This window comes from Ambystoma mexicanum, chromosome 1q (assembly GCF_040938575.1).
Source record: "Ambystoma mexicanum isolate Mex_15411 chromosome 1q, UKY_AmexF1_1, whole genome shotgun sequence".
NCBI classification, from domain to species: Eukaryota; Metazoa; Chordata; class Amphibia; order Caudata; family Ambystomatidae; genus Ambystoma; species Ambystoma mexicanum.
Window position 1 is genome coordinate 49,712,573 of NC_090922.1, and position 16,863 is coordinate 49,729,435.

General features: G+C 44.7%; 1 protein-coding gene across 2 annotated transcripts in view; it reads right to left on the minus strand.

Moving 5' to 3' along the window:
* PMFBP1 (polyamine modulated factor 1 binding protein 1) overlaps positions 1-16,863 on the minus strand; it is a 1,360,893-nt gene that overhangs the window by 996,480 nt on the left and 347,550 nt on the right. For both annotated transcript variants that reach the window (XM_069635509.1, XM_069635508.1), the window contains one exon: positions 2,871-2,991. In XM_069635509.1, the coding sequence (XP_069491610.1) occupies positions 2,871-2,991 (121 nt within the window). The remainder of the gene's footprint in view (positions 1-2,870; positions 2,992-16,863) is intronic.

Here is a 16,863-nt window from a genome sequence, read left to right on the forward strand (position 1 = left end):
TAGTAGCGTTCCAAGTCTGGGTACCCAAAACCCCCATTTTTAGTACTACGTGTCAGAATAAACTTAGGAATCTTAGGTCTCTTTTTATCCCCCCACAGAAAGTTCTGAAGAACACGGTCTATACTAGCCAGCATCTTTTTTGAAAATTTCAGAGGCAAAGATTGCACAACATAAATTATCTTTGGCAAAAGAGTCATCTTAATAGCGTTGACTTTAGCCCAAATCCCCATCAGTAAACGTTCCCATCTTCTAATATCCTTACTCAAGACAGCACCCAATTTACCTACATTAAATTCCACCATTTTTTGACATCCTTAATCAGATAAACACCCAAATACTTCACATGGGACGTAGTCCATTTCCACCGCCAATTTAAAAAGTAACCACGCACACAAGTACTAGCAATTCGAAACACCTCTGTTTTGTCCCAATTCATTTTATGTCCCGATAACCCACTCATCCTATCAAAGATATCGTTTAAGACCACACTAACTCGCTCTGGATCCACAAGAACCACCACCATGTCATCTGCATACAAAAGGACTTTAACTTCCACATTACCAAATTACCAGGCCCCTAATTCTTCGTTCCTCACGTATATACGCCAACAATGGCTCCGAAGCAAGATTGAACAAGTAGGGTGACAACGGGCATCCCTGCCTAGTTCCCCTAGTCAACCCAAAAGCTTCAGACAAAACACCATTTACCCAAATCCTAGCCTTGGCACCACTCTGAAGAAAACTGATTATGCCTAGAAATGTATTCCCAAATCCCATCTGCCCCATTGCAAACTGCAAAAATCTCCAACTCACTCTATCAAATGCTTTCTCAGCATCCATAAAAATTGAGGCCGCATCCAATAGATCCTCCTGTTTCAAACTCATGATATCAACCAAAGTTCTGATATTATCATAACCAAATCTATCCTGTAAAAACCCCACTTGGGATGTATGAATCAATTTCCCCATATATTTTTCCAATCTATTAGCCATGATCTTAGCAAATATCTTCACATCCACATTTAGCAATGAAATGGGATGATAATTGCTACAATTCTTCCCCTCTTTCGGTAACAAGGTAATCATTGCTTCACACATCGACTGGCACAGATCACCCTCATGTATAAACAGATTAAACAACCTACATAGGATAGGAGCCAAATAAGTCTCAAACTTCCTGTAAAATTCCACAGGAATACCATCCATTCCTGGAGATTTACCCACTCCTAGCTGTTTAATAGCCAGTAAAACATCACCCAACTCAATATCCGTTTCTAAATCCCTGCTCTCCTCCAACGACAACTTAGGAAGATCCAATTTCATAAAGAAGCTTTCCAATTCCACCTGAGATGGGAACACATACTCTGAATATAATTTCTCATAAAATCCTTTAAAACATTTACAAATATCAATATTTCTCATTACCACATCACCATGTTCATCAACAAGACTTTGTACAAAAGGTTTCTCCGTCATGCCCTTCAACCTACTAGCAAGCATTCTCCCACTCTTATCTCCACATTCCCAGAATTTTTGTTTCGTATAGAAAATACCCATCGCAGTCAAAAGGTCATTCTTACTTGCTACCAATCTCTGAGCCTGCAACATCTCCTCTTTATCCTTAAGCATCCCTGATTGCGCATATATTCGTTGCAAGTCCGAAAGCCTACTTTCCATACGTTCCAATTCATTCAAATGCTTAATTTTCAAGTGGGCAAATTTACTTATAAATTCCCCTCTTAATACAGCTTTAAAACTATCCCACACCACCCTGAAGTCTGTCGACCCTTCATTCTCTTCAAAATATCTCTCCATAACCGTCTGGATGCTTCCACAAACCTCCCTATCCTCCAAAACCCCAACCTTAAGACGCCTCCTAATAAATGTGGGCACCTCCCGATCCATAGTGAATATTAATCGTCTATTTGTATGCACTTATTTTTGAATGTATACTTTCATTGTCATTGATAGTCATTCTTTGTTTAAAACATTTCACAAACTTGCTAATCGTTCAACATCTATTCATTCTTGCTAATCATCTCTTTGATTTCATTTTTCTTCATATTCATAAATTGTAGTCGACCGCAGAAGTATTCCCTTTGTTAGTTTGTATATGTTTTAACCATTGCTGTATATCTATTTATTACAAAAAATAAAGTTTAAACTTAAAATTAAAATAAACCTGTGCCTTAGTTCATGAAGCATTTCTCATCCATTGCATATTTTCAAATACATTAATATGGCTTTCACCCCCACTTTGGGGGCGGATATGGGCAGTAACAGCCCGGTAGACCCTCGACGAGGGCTGGGGGCCATTACCGGCCATGTTCGCCCCCCCACAGTGGGGTTGAAAGCCATTCTCACCCCAGTGTTTATCCGTGGTGCGAATGGTTTATTTTCTTTCCTTTGGAGATTGGCTGCGCAAGCAACTTCAATCTCCAGAGGAAAAATAAAAGGTGGGGAGGCTCCCTGTTGCCTCCCCACATTTCTTTACAAAAATAGCACCACCCAGGGAAGGTCATTGGGTTGCTGGAAACAGCGGGTGTAGAATGTTTACTCTCTCCTGCCGTTCCAGCCACCTGATTGGCTAAGTCCCCTTATCCGGGTGCGAATAGTATACGTGACACTGGCTATACAAATATGTAGACTGTTGAAGGTAAATTCTTAAGCAATGTGCTAGGACCATCGTCTTTTGCTCACCCTGAGTCTTCAGCAAGATCTAAAACGTTGATAAACTATTCCACACAGGGATGCATCCTTACTGTTTCAGCTGTTTAGTTTGGTAAGCAGAAGCAGCTCATTGGTGTTTATTAGTTGCAGCTGTATGTCATTGCTCAGACAGTGTTACTAGCTTTGTTTCACTGTACGTACCTCGACCCTGGTTAACTCCTGGCCGTGGATGGCGTCCCTCAGTTGTCCGTGTATCTGCTGCAGAAGCTGCTCCTTAGCAAGAGCCTGCTCCCTCAGTTCATCGTACTCTTCTAGGGTAACCCTATCGCAATGGAAACAAAGAACAAGACGCTTTATGGAAGTTTGATTTCCCAGATGCTTCTCAGACGTTACATGGCGTGGTTTGGTCCTCTGAAGCGGATAAACGCTAGATATTCTACCAGCATTCACATTCGAGGACTGCGAAGGGCAAAAGATTCCATGAATCCGCAGTGTACCCCACTGCTCTTCTTATTCAGGCACACCAACATCTTAATCTAAACTTTGTTTGCTGACAATGGCAAAGAGAATTATTCTCAAACCTAGGGCGGAGACTCAGGGGAGTATAGAGTCAATACAAAATTACAATTACTGTAGGTAAGTTCCACTTGGAAGCATCCTTGTTATAATTACACGTCAGATATGTTAAATACAATTGTTCTGCTATTAATCTTTGCTAGATTTTGTCTATCCGGAGAACCTCTCTGTTTCTTAACTGATTTTAAGAATTCGTACGTCATTTGAAGGCTCCTGTGTATCCAAATGTGCAACTCGCAAAACAACTTCACTAGAATTGCCTTGGCGAATGAAAACTGAACATGCACCACGACTGACAAATTCCAGATTTCAGTGCCTGGAACATGGTGTGAATAGCAGTACCGCATGTTAGGACAGTGAAATGATGCAACTGCTTTCCTGTGTAAATCTGTCCAAGAAGAGATTGGCTTTGTACTTCAAGTGTTCAGAACACTCGAGCCAGTGGTTGGGTGTTAATAGGCATTGTTAAATTCAAGTTCTTGGTTGGAAAATCCTTCAATTGAAAGCACTCTTTTTTACATTTACCTGTCTCATGTTACTAGTGGATCGCCATTTTAAAAGCTCTAATTAGGACGATGATTTTCGAGTCCCAAGTGCGGCCTGTAAACTCTCCATAGCAACCACTTTATTGGTGGCACAATGGCTAATGACCAACCTAACCAAATACCTGATGAGGAGGTCTTCTTTGATAATGAATCATACGAATGCATATTATGGTGTGGTAATTGATGGTCAGGCTTACTGAATTTTATCAAAAATGGATCTTGCCACACCAAAAATGGCCTTGTCAAGAGGCATTGGGAACCCCTTTCCCTGAGAGGTGGGCGGTACAAAGGGCAATCCAGAAACAGACCTAGCCATGGGGAAGAGCACAGAAAGTAGGACTCAAATTTCCATCTCTGCCCCTTCTTGTGGCAGTATACATTTGTGCAAACTCAATTTCCCCATCTTGCCTCAGAGTGCTTAAGGTTGCCAGCTCTCTTTTGCCATTTCAGATGCTTGCACACGAGAGAGAGAGAAGAGAGCGTGAGAAGCGAGGAGAAAATGGGAGAAACTAAAGCAGTTTCCTTGGGCGGGGGACCTAGGGTGAACAGTAAATCACCCGAAGGGGAAAAGAAAGAAAGACAGAAAGCAAGAAAGAAAGCAAGAAAGCAAGAAAGCAATTTTAATGTTGGTCGTGTTGCACCAGGCCGTCAGAAATAAGACTTTGAATGGCAAAGAGACTATGGCACAGAAGGCACTGATGTAAAGTTTAGAACTGCATTCTTGTGCTAGAGAAGCCAGAGAGTGAGCTAAGCTTGATTGTGCCGCCTTGTCCCGTGCTGAAATTGTGGGGAAAGGAAGCCAACGGCTTGAATATTTATCATTTCTTGAACACTTTTCTTTGGCATAACATTTTTTTCCACACTATTTGTATTTAGAATTAAGGATTGGCAATAAATGTATTAGTATAGGCCGTTTTATTTTGAGACACTCGACTAGGACTGCTGAGGCCTTCAGGGTCTAGTGTTTGTTTCTTGAAAAGCAGGAGGATTTGTCCAGTCTTGAGGGTCGAGAGGAAGGTGCCTTGAGTTAGGAAGTGGTTGATGATTGTCCCAATAATCCTGTCAAAAAAGTAAACATCTCAGCTCTCCCTCAAGTGCTATTCTTATTGGATTACAGAACACACACAACAAATGCCTATTCTTGATTTCATGGGACCGTCCCCATGTTCCTCTCATTGGTGACTCAATGTTGAATGTATGAGTGAGGGGGCACCTGGCATGCTACCTGCTCACAACTACCCACCTGTAACGATGAGTGGAGTGGATCTCTTGAAAGCTGTATTTGTCTCTTATCCAGCAATCTCACTGATCGGGAGGGCGGGGGAGCTCTATGTCAAAAAACCTTTCCTCAAGGGGGGGCTTGACATAAATAAGTTTGAAGACCCCTGGTTTAGATTGTATATTCCTATATTTAGATGCACCAGCTTTTATATATTCTATGCATTCAGCCATGAATTATCTGCAGTATTGAATACACCTAATTTCAGTACAATCTACATTTCAACATCATTTTAGGAAAATAAGACTCTGCATCAGGACTGAGGAGTGTGGAGGACTGGACAGAATAGAGGCCCTTCAGTGTCACTGGTATGAGATGGCATGTATAGCATATTTGCTGTGTGAGAGGATTTAAGGCTAAACTACCACCACAGTCTGTAAATCCCATTTGAAAATAATGCTGAAACTCTGCTGTCATTTTTTAAGTGTTTGGTCTGTTTAGTTTTCATTGGAACCCAAAAGCGCTTTCCTTAGTTTGAAAGTATTTGTTTATCAGAAGCGTTTTTAAAATAGGTAATAAAACCTTTAATCAATGGTTCAATTTGTTGACATTTGAAATACCTAGATGTAGATTCCATGAAAATTAAAATATATGGTCAGAAATCAGTTTCATGACATCCAAAATGAGTCCCAAAGAAATCCACAAAGGTATATCGGAGGAAACAAATATGTGTAAATACCAAAAGAAGCATGGCAAATATATTAACATGCCACGTCGCATACATAGTAGAGACAGTTCTAGATAAACGGTTAACCGTTAGCATTATCTGACCAGACATCAGTTCAAATAAAATCACTTTTGGTGCAAATTCTCAGAACTGTGGTACAACTGAATTCAGGGTCTGATTCAAGCAATTTGTCGTGGACACTGAAGTGAAGGTCTATGACGATGATGATGATAAGCAGAGTGCAGGATGTTGATAATCTAGCACATTTGAGGACTATCAATCAGTAAACCAGGTCATAAACAAATATTTTTGTCCATGAATTTGTGAAAATGTTCAAGTCAAAATTAAAGAACTTCTAGATATAAAAGTCCAACCACGAGGTCAGGCTGGCACAAGCTAATAGGTAGTGGAGGGTATGCCAGCTGCCATTGAGCTACTGGTTATCTAGCCGTTCGGGATATAACGGTCAAGGATGCCTATTAGAGGGCATACAAACCAGGGTATTTCAACCGCCTGCTGGAAAGCAGGGGCCGCTTTTATCACCTATATTGCTTAAACGAGGGAATTACTTCGCCCTACCCCTGCAATCAAGTCTGATCTTAGGGCTATGGGGACGCATGCTCCATTCACTTTTCGTTATGGTACTTCTCCATTTGATTAACCTGCCCCATCTGGTTTGAAGGCATCATGAAGCAAGACACAGACAACAGATTCTGAATTAAAAACCAACTCTTTTATTAACTTAAATTCCAATATGGTTGAAGGCCTAACTTGCCCAATGCCAAGGTGGGATTTACCTACATAAAAACTAGGGAAAGTCTTCAAAGTTCAACTGAACAATTTGTCTGTGTCCAAAACCTATACTTGCCCTCACAACTAATCTATACAATGGGCCTCATTAGGAGTATGCCGGTCCAGTAACAACGGTGCCGGTAAGCTACCGGCACCACTGTTACTGGACCGGCATACTCTGAGTCCTGCGGGCGGGTGCCGTCCCTCCCGCCAGGTCTGACCTGGCAGGCGAAACAGCACCCGCTCGCAGCCTTTGACGGAAGCACCGGCACCGTTATCAACGGTGCCGGTGCTTCCATCCTCCCCATTCGTATTGAGTCCTATGGGACTCGAACAGGGAGTAATTGTTTCTTGCTCCTGGCAATGGGGAATTACTGCGACCGCCAGGGCTGTAATGCCCCGGTAATTGCCCATTGCCAGGGAAAAAACGACTCCGGCTGCAGCGGTGCCGTTTTTGCCTGCACGGCTACCGCTAGGGTCATAATGAGGCCCAATGTCTAGGGATGTCAGCAACCAAAAGAAACAGTGTCCAACATAATGTTTCGGCCTCTTCCAGCTCACAGCTTCCTTCCCCAAGTATACAAAGGTTACAACCAAAAAGTCTCAGATTTACCTCTCTTGAGTTTAGCATGATGCAGTTTTAACCAACAACCAACCTTCCCCAAATTCCAAGTAACAGTTCCAAGCAGCAAAGGACCATGAGACTCTTGTCTCAAGTCAATAAATGTCTCAAGTCTCAGGGTTCCCTTTCCCAAGACTTAATCTCAGCAGTGCAAAAATATCCCTTATTCTTTTAGAGTTCTTTGCCACTCCTGTATCTTTTATTATGGTAGGTTTTCCATGCAATAACTGTGACTGTGTTGGAATAACCTTCAAAGTTTTAGTTAATTTTGCTCTCAAAGTATTTTCTGCTAAATGCAGTTTTCGCATAGACTGGTATTCACTTGGATGCAAGCTATAATCTTTTATCACATGTTCATTTTGACAGACTGTTGATAGTGAGACAGTCCCCGTTAGTTAGCAAGGAAAGAGATCCTTAAGCATCAGCTAATGGAAAGTCTGTGGGTTGGTATGATTATGAATGTCGGGCTGCCAAGACTGTCTTGGTTAATACGCTTAAGTGCGGGGTGGCTATTCCCCCGGGCGTGGTTAAAAAACAGCCATGACTATAAACTCATGCTTGTTGAAAAGAAGAGAAAACAGGGTAAAATCATCTGGTCAGTTCTTGGAAGGGCTGCCGGGTCAAAGGATTCTAAAGAGTTTTGGCATTTGGTGAAGATAAATCTTAAACCGGAGCCGCCTGGTGTGGTAAGCAATATCTCCTTGGATGAGTGGCATAATCATTTTACTGCCTTGTATGCTTCAGGGCAGTATGTGCTGGCCAGCGTGGAGAAGTCGGGACAGGCACCGGTATCCTTTTTTCCTCCCTAATGAGGGTAGGGTTGATCAGATTATAGCCCTAGAAGTAGGCCAGGCGCTGCCTGAAGCGAAAAAGGGAAAGACCCCTAGTCCGGACTGCATTCCCATTGATCTTTTTTAATGTGAGCCTGTAATGGGTACCTTTTTTAACAACATTTTGTAATGGTTTTCTTTCTAGCAACCTCTCCCCGAGAAGTTGGAGGGATTCAATCATCATCTCACTGCAAAAGAAAGGCGATTGGGATTCGCAGTGTAATTAATTATAGGCCGATTTCGTTGATTGATTCATTGGCAAAACTTTTTTCCAGGGTGCTTTTGCATCAGTTGTAGGATTGGGTCCAATGTGCAAGAGGGATTTAGAGCGATTATCGCCACGTTAGACCAGGCTCTGAATCTTGACCTCGTATGCCGGAAATCAGCGATTCTCAATTCACAATGCTTGTATTTGGCACTTGTCGATCTACAATTAGCCTTTGATACATTGCCAAGGGATTGTTTTTGTTCTGTTCTAGAGGAACTAGGCACCCCTGCGTCCTTGGGCAATGGCATTAAATCTTTATATTCTGGCAACTCGGCACAGATACGTTGGGGGCCGTCTGGCAAGTTAACCCATCCAGTATCTATTGACGTTGGGGTTAGGCAGAGGTGCGTCACAGAGCCTTCGTTATTCTTATATATTAATGGGGTAGTCCCTGCATTCTTAGAAGCTGCAAGGGACGCCCCAACTTTGGGTACCAGAAAATGGAGTCTATTGTTTGTGGATGACACAGTTTTGCTGTCTAAAACCCTGGTTGGCCTGAAGAACCAATTGGACGTTTTAATAAGTTATGTACCGCAAAAGGCCTTAGAATCAACTTTTCTAAAACTATGCGGTGTGCAGTGGGTGGGAAAAAGGCCTGAGTACAGGCGAATACCAGCTCCCTTCCAGGATACCAGTGCCTGGCCTGCATCTAGAGTGTGCAGTCCCTGGGGTGTAGTCCTTTGTTTGTGTCTGGCCTTTTCCCTAGTCCTGCCCTCCCCTCTTGCAATTGGTTGGAAAAGTCAGGCGTTTCTTTGCCTTGCTTCCAGCAGCCATTTTCCACTTGCTTTGTGGACTGCAATATGGAAGGATCTTGTAGGGAAACCACTTTGGAAGCAGCTTTAGGGGCTGGTTGATGCTCAGTGAGTAGTTGAACATTGATTGTAATCCGCTTTTGGCCTATTGGAGTGGTGTGAGTGTTTTTTCAATAGTTTTTGGTGAGCACTGTGTGCTAATCTGGTGCGTTTGTCTAGAGTTTTTGTGGCTTCTGACCCTGTTTTTCTGTGCTGGTCTGCATCTAGAGTGTGTAGTCCCTGGGGTGTAGTCCTTTGTGTCTGGCCTTTACCCAGCCCACTCGCCTACCCTGATTGGTACGTCCACCTGGTCATAACTGACCTTCTCAGGGCAGTCCTCTACCCAGCAGCCCCACGGCCAATGGCGGCTCCAAATTGTGTCTGCAGGTGTCAGCAGGGGAGGCCCACAGCTAGCCGTCAACCAGCAGCAACCATCAAGGTAGGTGTGGCCTGGGTGGGGAGTAGAGCAATCACTCTATTCCAGAAGCACTGCCACTCTACTTGCCCTCAGACCATAGCAGACCAGGATATTAACACTAACCTGCTTAACAACTAGACAGAATTGTGAACATTAGCCTGCGTTGCATCTAGATAGAATTGCGAATGTTAGCAAGTGCACACATAGATAGAATTGCGAATGTTAGCAAGTGCCCACTTAGATAGAATTATGAACATTAGCCTGCGTCACATATAGAACAGGATTGTGAAAGCCGCCCAGTGCCACATCTAGATAGAATAGCTAATATTAGCCATTGCCACATCTAGACTGCATTGGGAATATTAACAATTCTACATGTAGATAGAATTGTGAATGCTAGCTTGCTTCACATCTATACAGAATTTCGAAGGTGGGCCAGTGCCCTATTATCATATAATTGTGAATATTGGCATGCGTCATATATAGACAGGATTGTGAATATTAGCTAGTGCAAGATCCAGATAGAAATGCAGAGATATTCACGCGCCACATCTAGAAAGAACGTGGAAATTTAACAGATCACTTCTACATAGTGAGGCCAATAGCCAACCCACTAACAATTTCACCCCTCTGCATACACCTCTCAAACTCTAACCAAATACAACCACAACCCTAAACCACAACAATCCGCACAAACTTCACTACACCGCAACAATAAAACAAACCACACATAGCTTCCCACAACAGCACACGACGGCTACCGACCGGAAAGCACCCCCAAGCTCAGAGAACAGTGTTAAACTAACTGAAGCTGCCAACAGCACATCACTGCTCTCTTGCACTTATCCCACTCATTTCCACTAACTCAACCCCCACCCCCTTTCCTTTTCAGATGTGAGAGAGTGCCAGTGGACCACTCGGATGGAGATAATGTTAAAGGATATTTGTACCGTGCACTACCAAATTAAATGGTCAGCCTCTGGAGTCAGTGGATTTGTATATGTTGATTTTCTTGAACAAGCTAAAATGGCAGGACCAGATAGTAAAGTGCTAGTTATCGCACTTGTGTCTGTGTGGCCTCATTAGGAATTTAGTAACAATACTTGATGGCAAGGTTCTTTCTGTACCTCTTAAGATCTACCAGGCACAGACAATCCCGGAGGTAACGTATGGAACTGAACTATGGGGTGCAAATGATTGTACCCCCATTCAGATAGCCGAAAATAGATTTACTGAAATCATTGCTTGGTTTGTGCTGGTAGTCAGACTGTGGCCCTCGTTGGAGGCGGCTTTCTTGAAGCAGACAAAGGGATTCTTGTTGGTAGACGAGCCCCACTCCAAGGAAGGTGCGCAGCGTCAAGCTCACTATCTACGGGACATTTCGGCTACAGTTATTGTTGGACTTGAACAGGTTGGAGGGCGGGCGAGCAGTGCTGGTTTTTCGTCATGGCTGATTTGGGGTGGGCAGAGATAGCGGGCGGGAGGGAGGGAGGAAGCGGGAAGGAATGGGTCTAGGGATGTATTCTGAGGACCTCATGTTGGTGATCCAGGGGGAGGTGGGGGTTAAGAGGGGAAGATCGATTGCAGAGATGGCATTTGGCCTTCTGCTTACCTTTGTCTCGGTGAATGGTGCGATAGCCCAGCAGGGCGGCAAGGATAACTGGGCTTTCTGCAGCAGCACAATGAATTGGGAGCTTCTTCGCTTTGCAAGCTGAGACCGGCAGAGACTGAGCATCGCCTTATCTCCAGGCCTTTGCTCCGGGCCGGTCGGCTTGTAGCTGTGTTCGGATTTGTTGCCACCCAATTAGAAGTGAGGCTCCACAGAGCTTCCAGGCTGTTCATTTCCTTCCTCCTTCACTTGTTAAGATTTTCATTAAATTCGGTATTCAAGAAACATGATTTGTACTCGGAACACCTTTCATTCACCCCACAGTGTAATATTTCCTTAGTTCACTTCAAACCGGAATGTACAAACTTTGGAGACTTTCGAAAACGTGTTTTCTCCAACTCTGATACAAAGTATTCCTCGTTGTTCAATATTGGACAGTTGATTGAATCGGAGACCTTTGAAAATATGTTTCCTCAAACGCGCATCCACTACGATACAAAGTATTCCCCGAACAACCAAGTTTAAATGTCCGCGCACCGGGTTTCTCAAAGGCTAGAAACTCGCTGGTCGCGTTCAAAGTCTTCACAGCAGCATGGATCGTACAGCCTTCTGCTGCACACATCAGGGGTCCCACTCCCGCCTCTCAGGCACTCCTGTGTCAATGACCGAACACAGGGAAACAAGCAGCTTGAAAGCATATAAAAGGGAATAGCCTCTCCACACGGCTCCCTTATGTTTGGTTCCACAGAACCCCAGATCCCACGCCACGCTTGCACCGGCCTTCCCTGCTGCTGCTCCTTTCGTTCCTCCATATACAGTTTTCCCCGCTGTCTCATGCTGCTGGGCTGGCCTCCTTTTATACACATGCATCCATTTGACAGCCTGCATGTGTGTCCAATCAGCCCTGCCTGACCACAATCAATGGGACAAGCCTGATCTTTATAGCTTTTAGCAGAAATCTTCCTCTCCCCAGTAACAAAGTGGTAAAAGAGTGTGGTCTTCATTGTTCTTAGTTGCCTTCTCTTCGTCCCAGTACTGTGAAATGGTGTGAACAGCCCATGAACATTTCCCTGGCCAGCTGTGCACAGGATCCAAGGGGGTTAAAAGTGAGAATACCCTCAGGTTTCTCACACTTCCACCTGCAACTCTGTGTCCTTACCTTGTATTTCACCAATCAAATATATGCCAAATGTCAAAAATAAATCTGGATCAAAAAGCGGTTTTCAGACAAAATATGTAAATAAACAGTTTCAGCTACCATTCAGTTCATGCTATATCTTGGATTCATTAATGTTCTCAAAGGAATCATAAATGTTTAGTAACTATAAAATATCTGGCTAGCTGGGCTGTTAAGGTCATAACATTCTGGCTGGATGGAAAAACGCATAAAGCACCACGTGCTGGGATGTTCAAGGCCGCCAACAGTCCTCCAGCCTGAGAATTGGATAATCAAGGCTCTCTGCGATGGCTAAGGGCTGTTACTGGCCCTAAAGGCCCACACATGGGGTTTATCGCTACTAAAATGCTAGGCTAGGACCTGGCGGGCTAACAAACTGCTTTTAAGGGGAAGTTCCTTTACTGTTTCCATTGGCGTTGCAGAGAGTGGTGGGTTGGTGAGCAAGAGGTAAGAGCCTAGACAGCAAAGTGGGCCCCACCCTACCACACAGCACACAAGAGTGCGCAGGGGCTGACAGGCCGGATAATGTTTGTGGTGGGGAGGGATAGGTGGGAGACAGAGGTTTCAGATGGTGAAATATCCTGCCCTAGATAGAAGAATTTTTCTACCAGCATGGGCGATGGTGCGGGTGGGGAAGTAGCTCCAAGGCGTACCTAGGGGGTGAGGAGGCTAATTCTCCCCCAAAATCGGCATTTCACAACCGTTCAAGACCGCTCTTTATCAGCCTAAAAAAGCACTGTTTTTTTGGATGGAGCCTTCAAAGGGTGGGTTTTAGATACAGAGTAGGGGAAATCTGCATGGCAGAAAGAGGGGGTGTAATATGGGGCCGGAAAAGCTGCAGGGACAAGGATGTAAAGCAGGGGGTTAGCGGTGGATTCAGCCCAAGTTCCTGGCCAGCTGTTTGGCTTGTGCACTATCTCATGGGTATTAGTGGTTCCTTTCACAGCTTTAAGCAGTGCGACTACTCAACTTGCATCCCGCGATAAAGACTCTTTGCATAAAACTAATTGATAATTTCTTCTTAATTAAGTTCTCCTTATCACTTTTGCTTCTAGTTCATTGTGCAATGTAAAATGAAACTACGCAGGTATTTCACACATAATTATAAGACTTCGAAACCTGCAGATCCTCTATCATTCATGAATCCTCAGAAAGTGACACTCTGCAGTAAACATTCTGCCTAGAAAGGGGGCTGCTGCCGGTCAAATAGCACAGTGCGTTAAGTGCTCGTCCACTATAACTGTGCGCAGCCTGCTGAAACAGGTTTGAACCCTGGCAGGGTCAACTCAGCCTTTCATCCTTCCGAGGTCGGTAAATTGAGTACCACTCTGTGGGATAATGGCTGTTATTTCAGCGAGACCTGTGGGTGTGTAGCACTATATAAGAAATGCATTATTATATTATCAAACTATTGAAGCAAACGTCTGGTATGAACTCCTCTTTTTGAGTGGATGGATGAGAAATCCCAGGTACATTTAAGGTGAACTGAAATTCTTGCCCAGGCCTAAAAGATCCTGGCCCACCATGCAGAACCAAATAATTAAGTTGGTATGTTAGGTTTCAAGGTTTTCATACAGCGCAACTATAGTGGTCTGAGAAACCCTGCTTTGTCAGGAAGTTGACATAATGCGCCCTGCCTGGACTATCCAGACTCCAGTTCCAGAAAAGGAGTAGAGAAAAGAAAAGAGGTTCGGAAAGCAGGTGAAACCACAAGACGAAAAGGATTGTTTTGTGATAACTTAGTTGCACATAGATCAAAGGTGGATCACAGATCAGGATTACAAAAAGCAAGTTATATTTAAACGTGAAGATGTTTAGAGGAGCAACAGGCAGTTGATATAACATGCAGCGCTTGGCTGTGTGTGGGCTCGAGATGTGCTCCAGTCTCCCATATAAATCATGGTGGCTTTTTGAACCGGGGTTAGCCTTTGAATTTTTCCACAGGAAGTACTCTAAAATAGTAATTCCGTACTGCCAAACTGGGTGGCAGATATTACCCAGTCTAAAATAGCCTGAATGTAGTGGGAGGACAAAAAGGGCAGCAGAGTGCTGCAATGGATCGGTGGACACATTCCAGGATATGCTGCTGGCACTTGGGAGGAGGATGGAAATAGTGTGATATTCTGAGAATACATTGTGCCTCATTACAAGTTCGGCAGTAGCCTTGCCGGTAAAACTGGCAGGCTGTCGTCGAACTTGTGAATTTTACCAGCACCCAGGAATGGGCAATTACCGGGTTATTATGGCCCACAGGACCAGGTATTTGCCCATTTCCGGGCGCTGGTAAAAAATGCTCCCCATTCCCAGTTGTGCCCCGTAGGGCTCAACGGGAATGGGGAGGCCAGATGCACCAGCACCATTCAGAATGGTACCTGTGCATCCGACATGCTCTTAGAGGGTGCCGGTCCGCCCGCCAGGTCCGGCCTAGCAGTCAAAAAGGCACCCGCGAGCAGAACTCGTAGTTTGCCAGTCTGGTATCTACGGTACCGGCAAACTTACCAGCACCGTAGTTATCGGACCAGCAAACTTGTAATGAGGCACATTGTCTGAGAGGGCAGTCACTGCACAGCTCAGGGTTCCTGTGAAGGATGTTGCGTGTGCTACATGACGGTTACCAGATTAGGCTATGACATACATGTTGCTTGTATAGTGCTTCATACAACACTAAGGTAGCATGCATGCACTAGACTTTCCAGTCCCTTAGGGACCCACAGATCACCAACAGGATGGTTTACTAAAATGAGGACATGATTTATTCTTCACCTTAGAGGTGTGTGTTTTATAAACATGCTATACTTAGCACGGTTTGTTCTAAATTAGTTAGCTTTAGCAACAACATAAGTGACCCTGTTATTGTTTTGTTCTCTACAAGGCCACCTTTTTCATTTCATGGGCTGTATAGCAGTATTCACAAGGAGGGTCAAGCAACCAGTAATCCCCCGGCCACATTCCAGATACATTCGGAACAATGCGATGATACTCCTGAAGAAAGCAGGTAAATCCATTTAAACGATCATGTACAATTTGGCTGGATTGATTTGTCCAGTCTGCTGGAAGGACCTGTGTGGGTATATCCACTGAGTATTCATTAAATTTGTCTTACTGTATCTTGGCATTCATAAAAAAAAAGTCTTAACAAACTTGTTGAATTTCAACATTCATATATTTATTTTACAGTTGTATTATCTAATAGGCCATTTGCTCAAGTTGTATAGTCCAATGCATTTCGGTCTATTCAAGACCTTCTTCAGGGACTCTTTTTGGTAAAACAATAAGAGTAAAGAAAGACAATTTTGTGATCATCTACACCTTAGTATATCTATATTAAAGTAGCATTCATTTAGAGCATTGTTAAATATTCAAGATACTTCAAAATACTCATAAATGTACCTGTGTTCATTAATCCTTGAAGCAAGCCTGGCTGTGGGCAGGGAGCTCAGGGAGGAAATCTGCGATCTCCCACCATAGCTTCTGGTTGACCGCCGCCAACATGGGATCTGCGTTGGAATAAATGTTCTTGCCGAATGCCTCCAAGATCTTTTCCTCCTTGCCCAGGAATGCTGAGGCCGAAGTCACTGAAGAAGATTGTGGCTTGGAGTAAAGGGATGCTGTCGCAATCATCAAGGAATGTGGTTGGGGGTGTGCCGATAATAAGATGGGTCCCCTTCCGTTTGCCTGTATTTAGCATTGAAACGCCTATTGTAGGCTGGGTAGAGTATGGCTTGAGCCATCCTTTTTTGGCAAGCGCCACTATACGTCTTTCTGAAAAGGGATTCCCGTTCTAGCACTAGGCCGTAGCGTGAGAACTTTCCTAGTACCCCCCACCTCTGGTTGTTCCACCTGTGGCTGCGGGACTCCTAGTTACTCAGCCAGTCCTGCCAGCTGTTCGTGAAAAGTTTTGGCTGACGATGGAGTGTCCGGGTCCTCCCCCCTCGTCTGTGTCCACTGTTGTGTCCTGCGGGTTCGGTGGAGCCAGAGGAGCTCTGGGTGCCGGCAGCTGTGGCGTGCTGAGCATCAGTGCCGCAGGCTGCGGAGGTGGCAGAGCCGGGGCCACCGGGATGGGTACAGACATGGGGGCTGGGGCTGCCGTGACTGGTACAGACATGGGGGCCGGGGCTGCCGTGACTGGTACAGGCATGGGAGCCGGGGGCTGAGCCAGATCCAGGGGCGCAGCCATGGGCGATTGCGGCTCAGCAGGAGGGAGCATGTCCCTGATCACATCCCTGAGGATGGTACCCATCTGTGGAGATCTCATGAGTGCGAGGAACTTCTCGAAGAACCAGTCTTCACAGGCCAGAAGACTGACTGATGGTATAGGCATAGGGGTCGGGCCCTAAGGCTGCTGTGTCCTGGGCGTGCCTTGTCCCGTAGCATAGGGCAAAGTATACCTGCCCTGAGAAGTGGATGAATAGGATGTGGACCAAGTGACAGGGGTTGACCAATCCCATCTGGAAGTTCTTTCCCCTGGCTGGTCTCCGAAGGGAAAAGGTGTCGGGTGAGCCACCATTTTGCCTGGCCCGACAAACATTATGATTTGCTCCGTGCCACGTGCCTGCGTCATGGAACTAGTTGAGCTGGGACAGGCTTCCACCAGTACGTTGATCGATGGTGGTTGAGGCC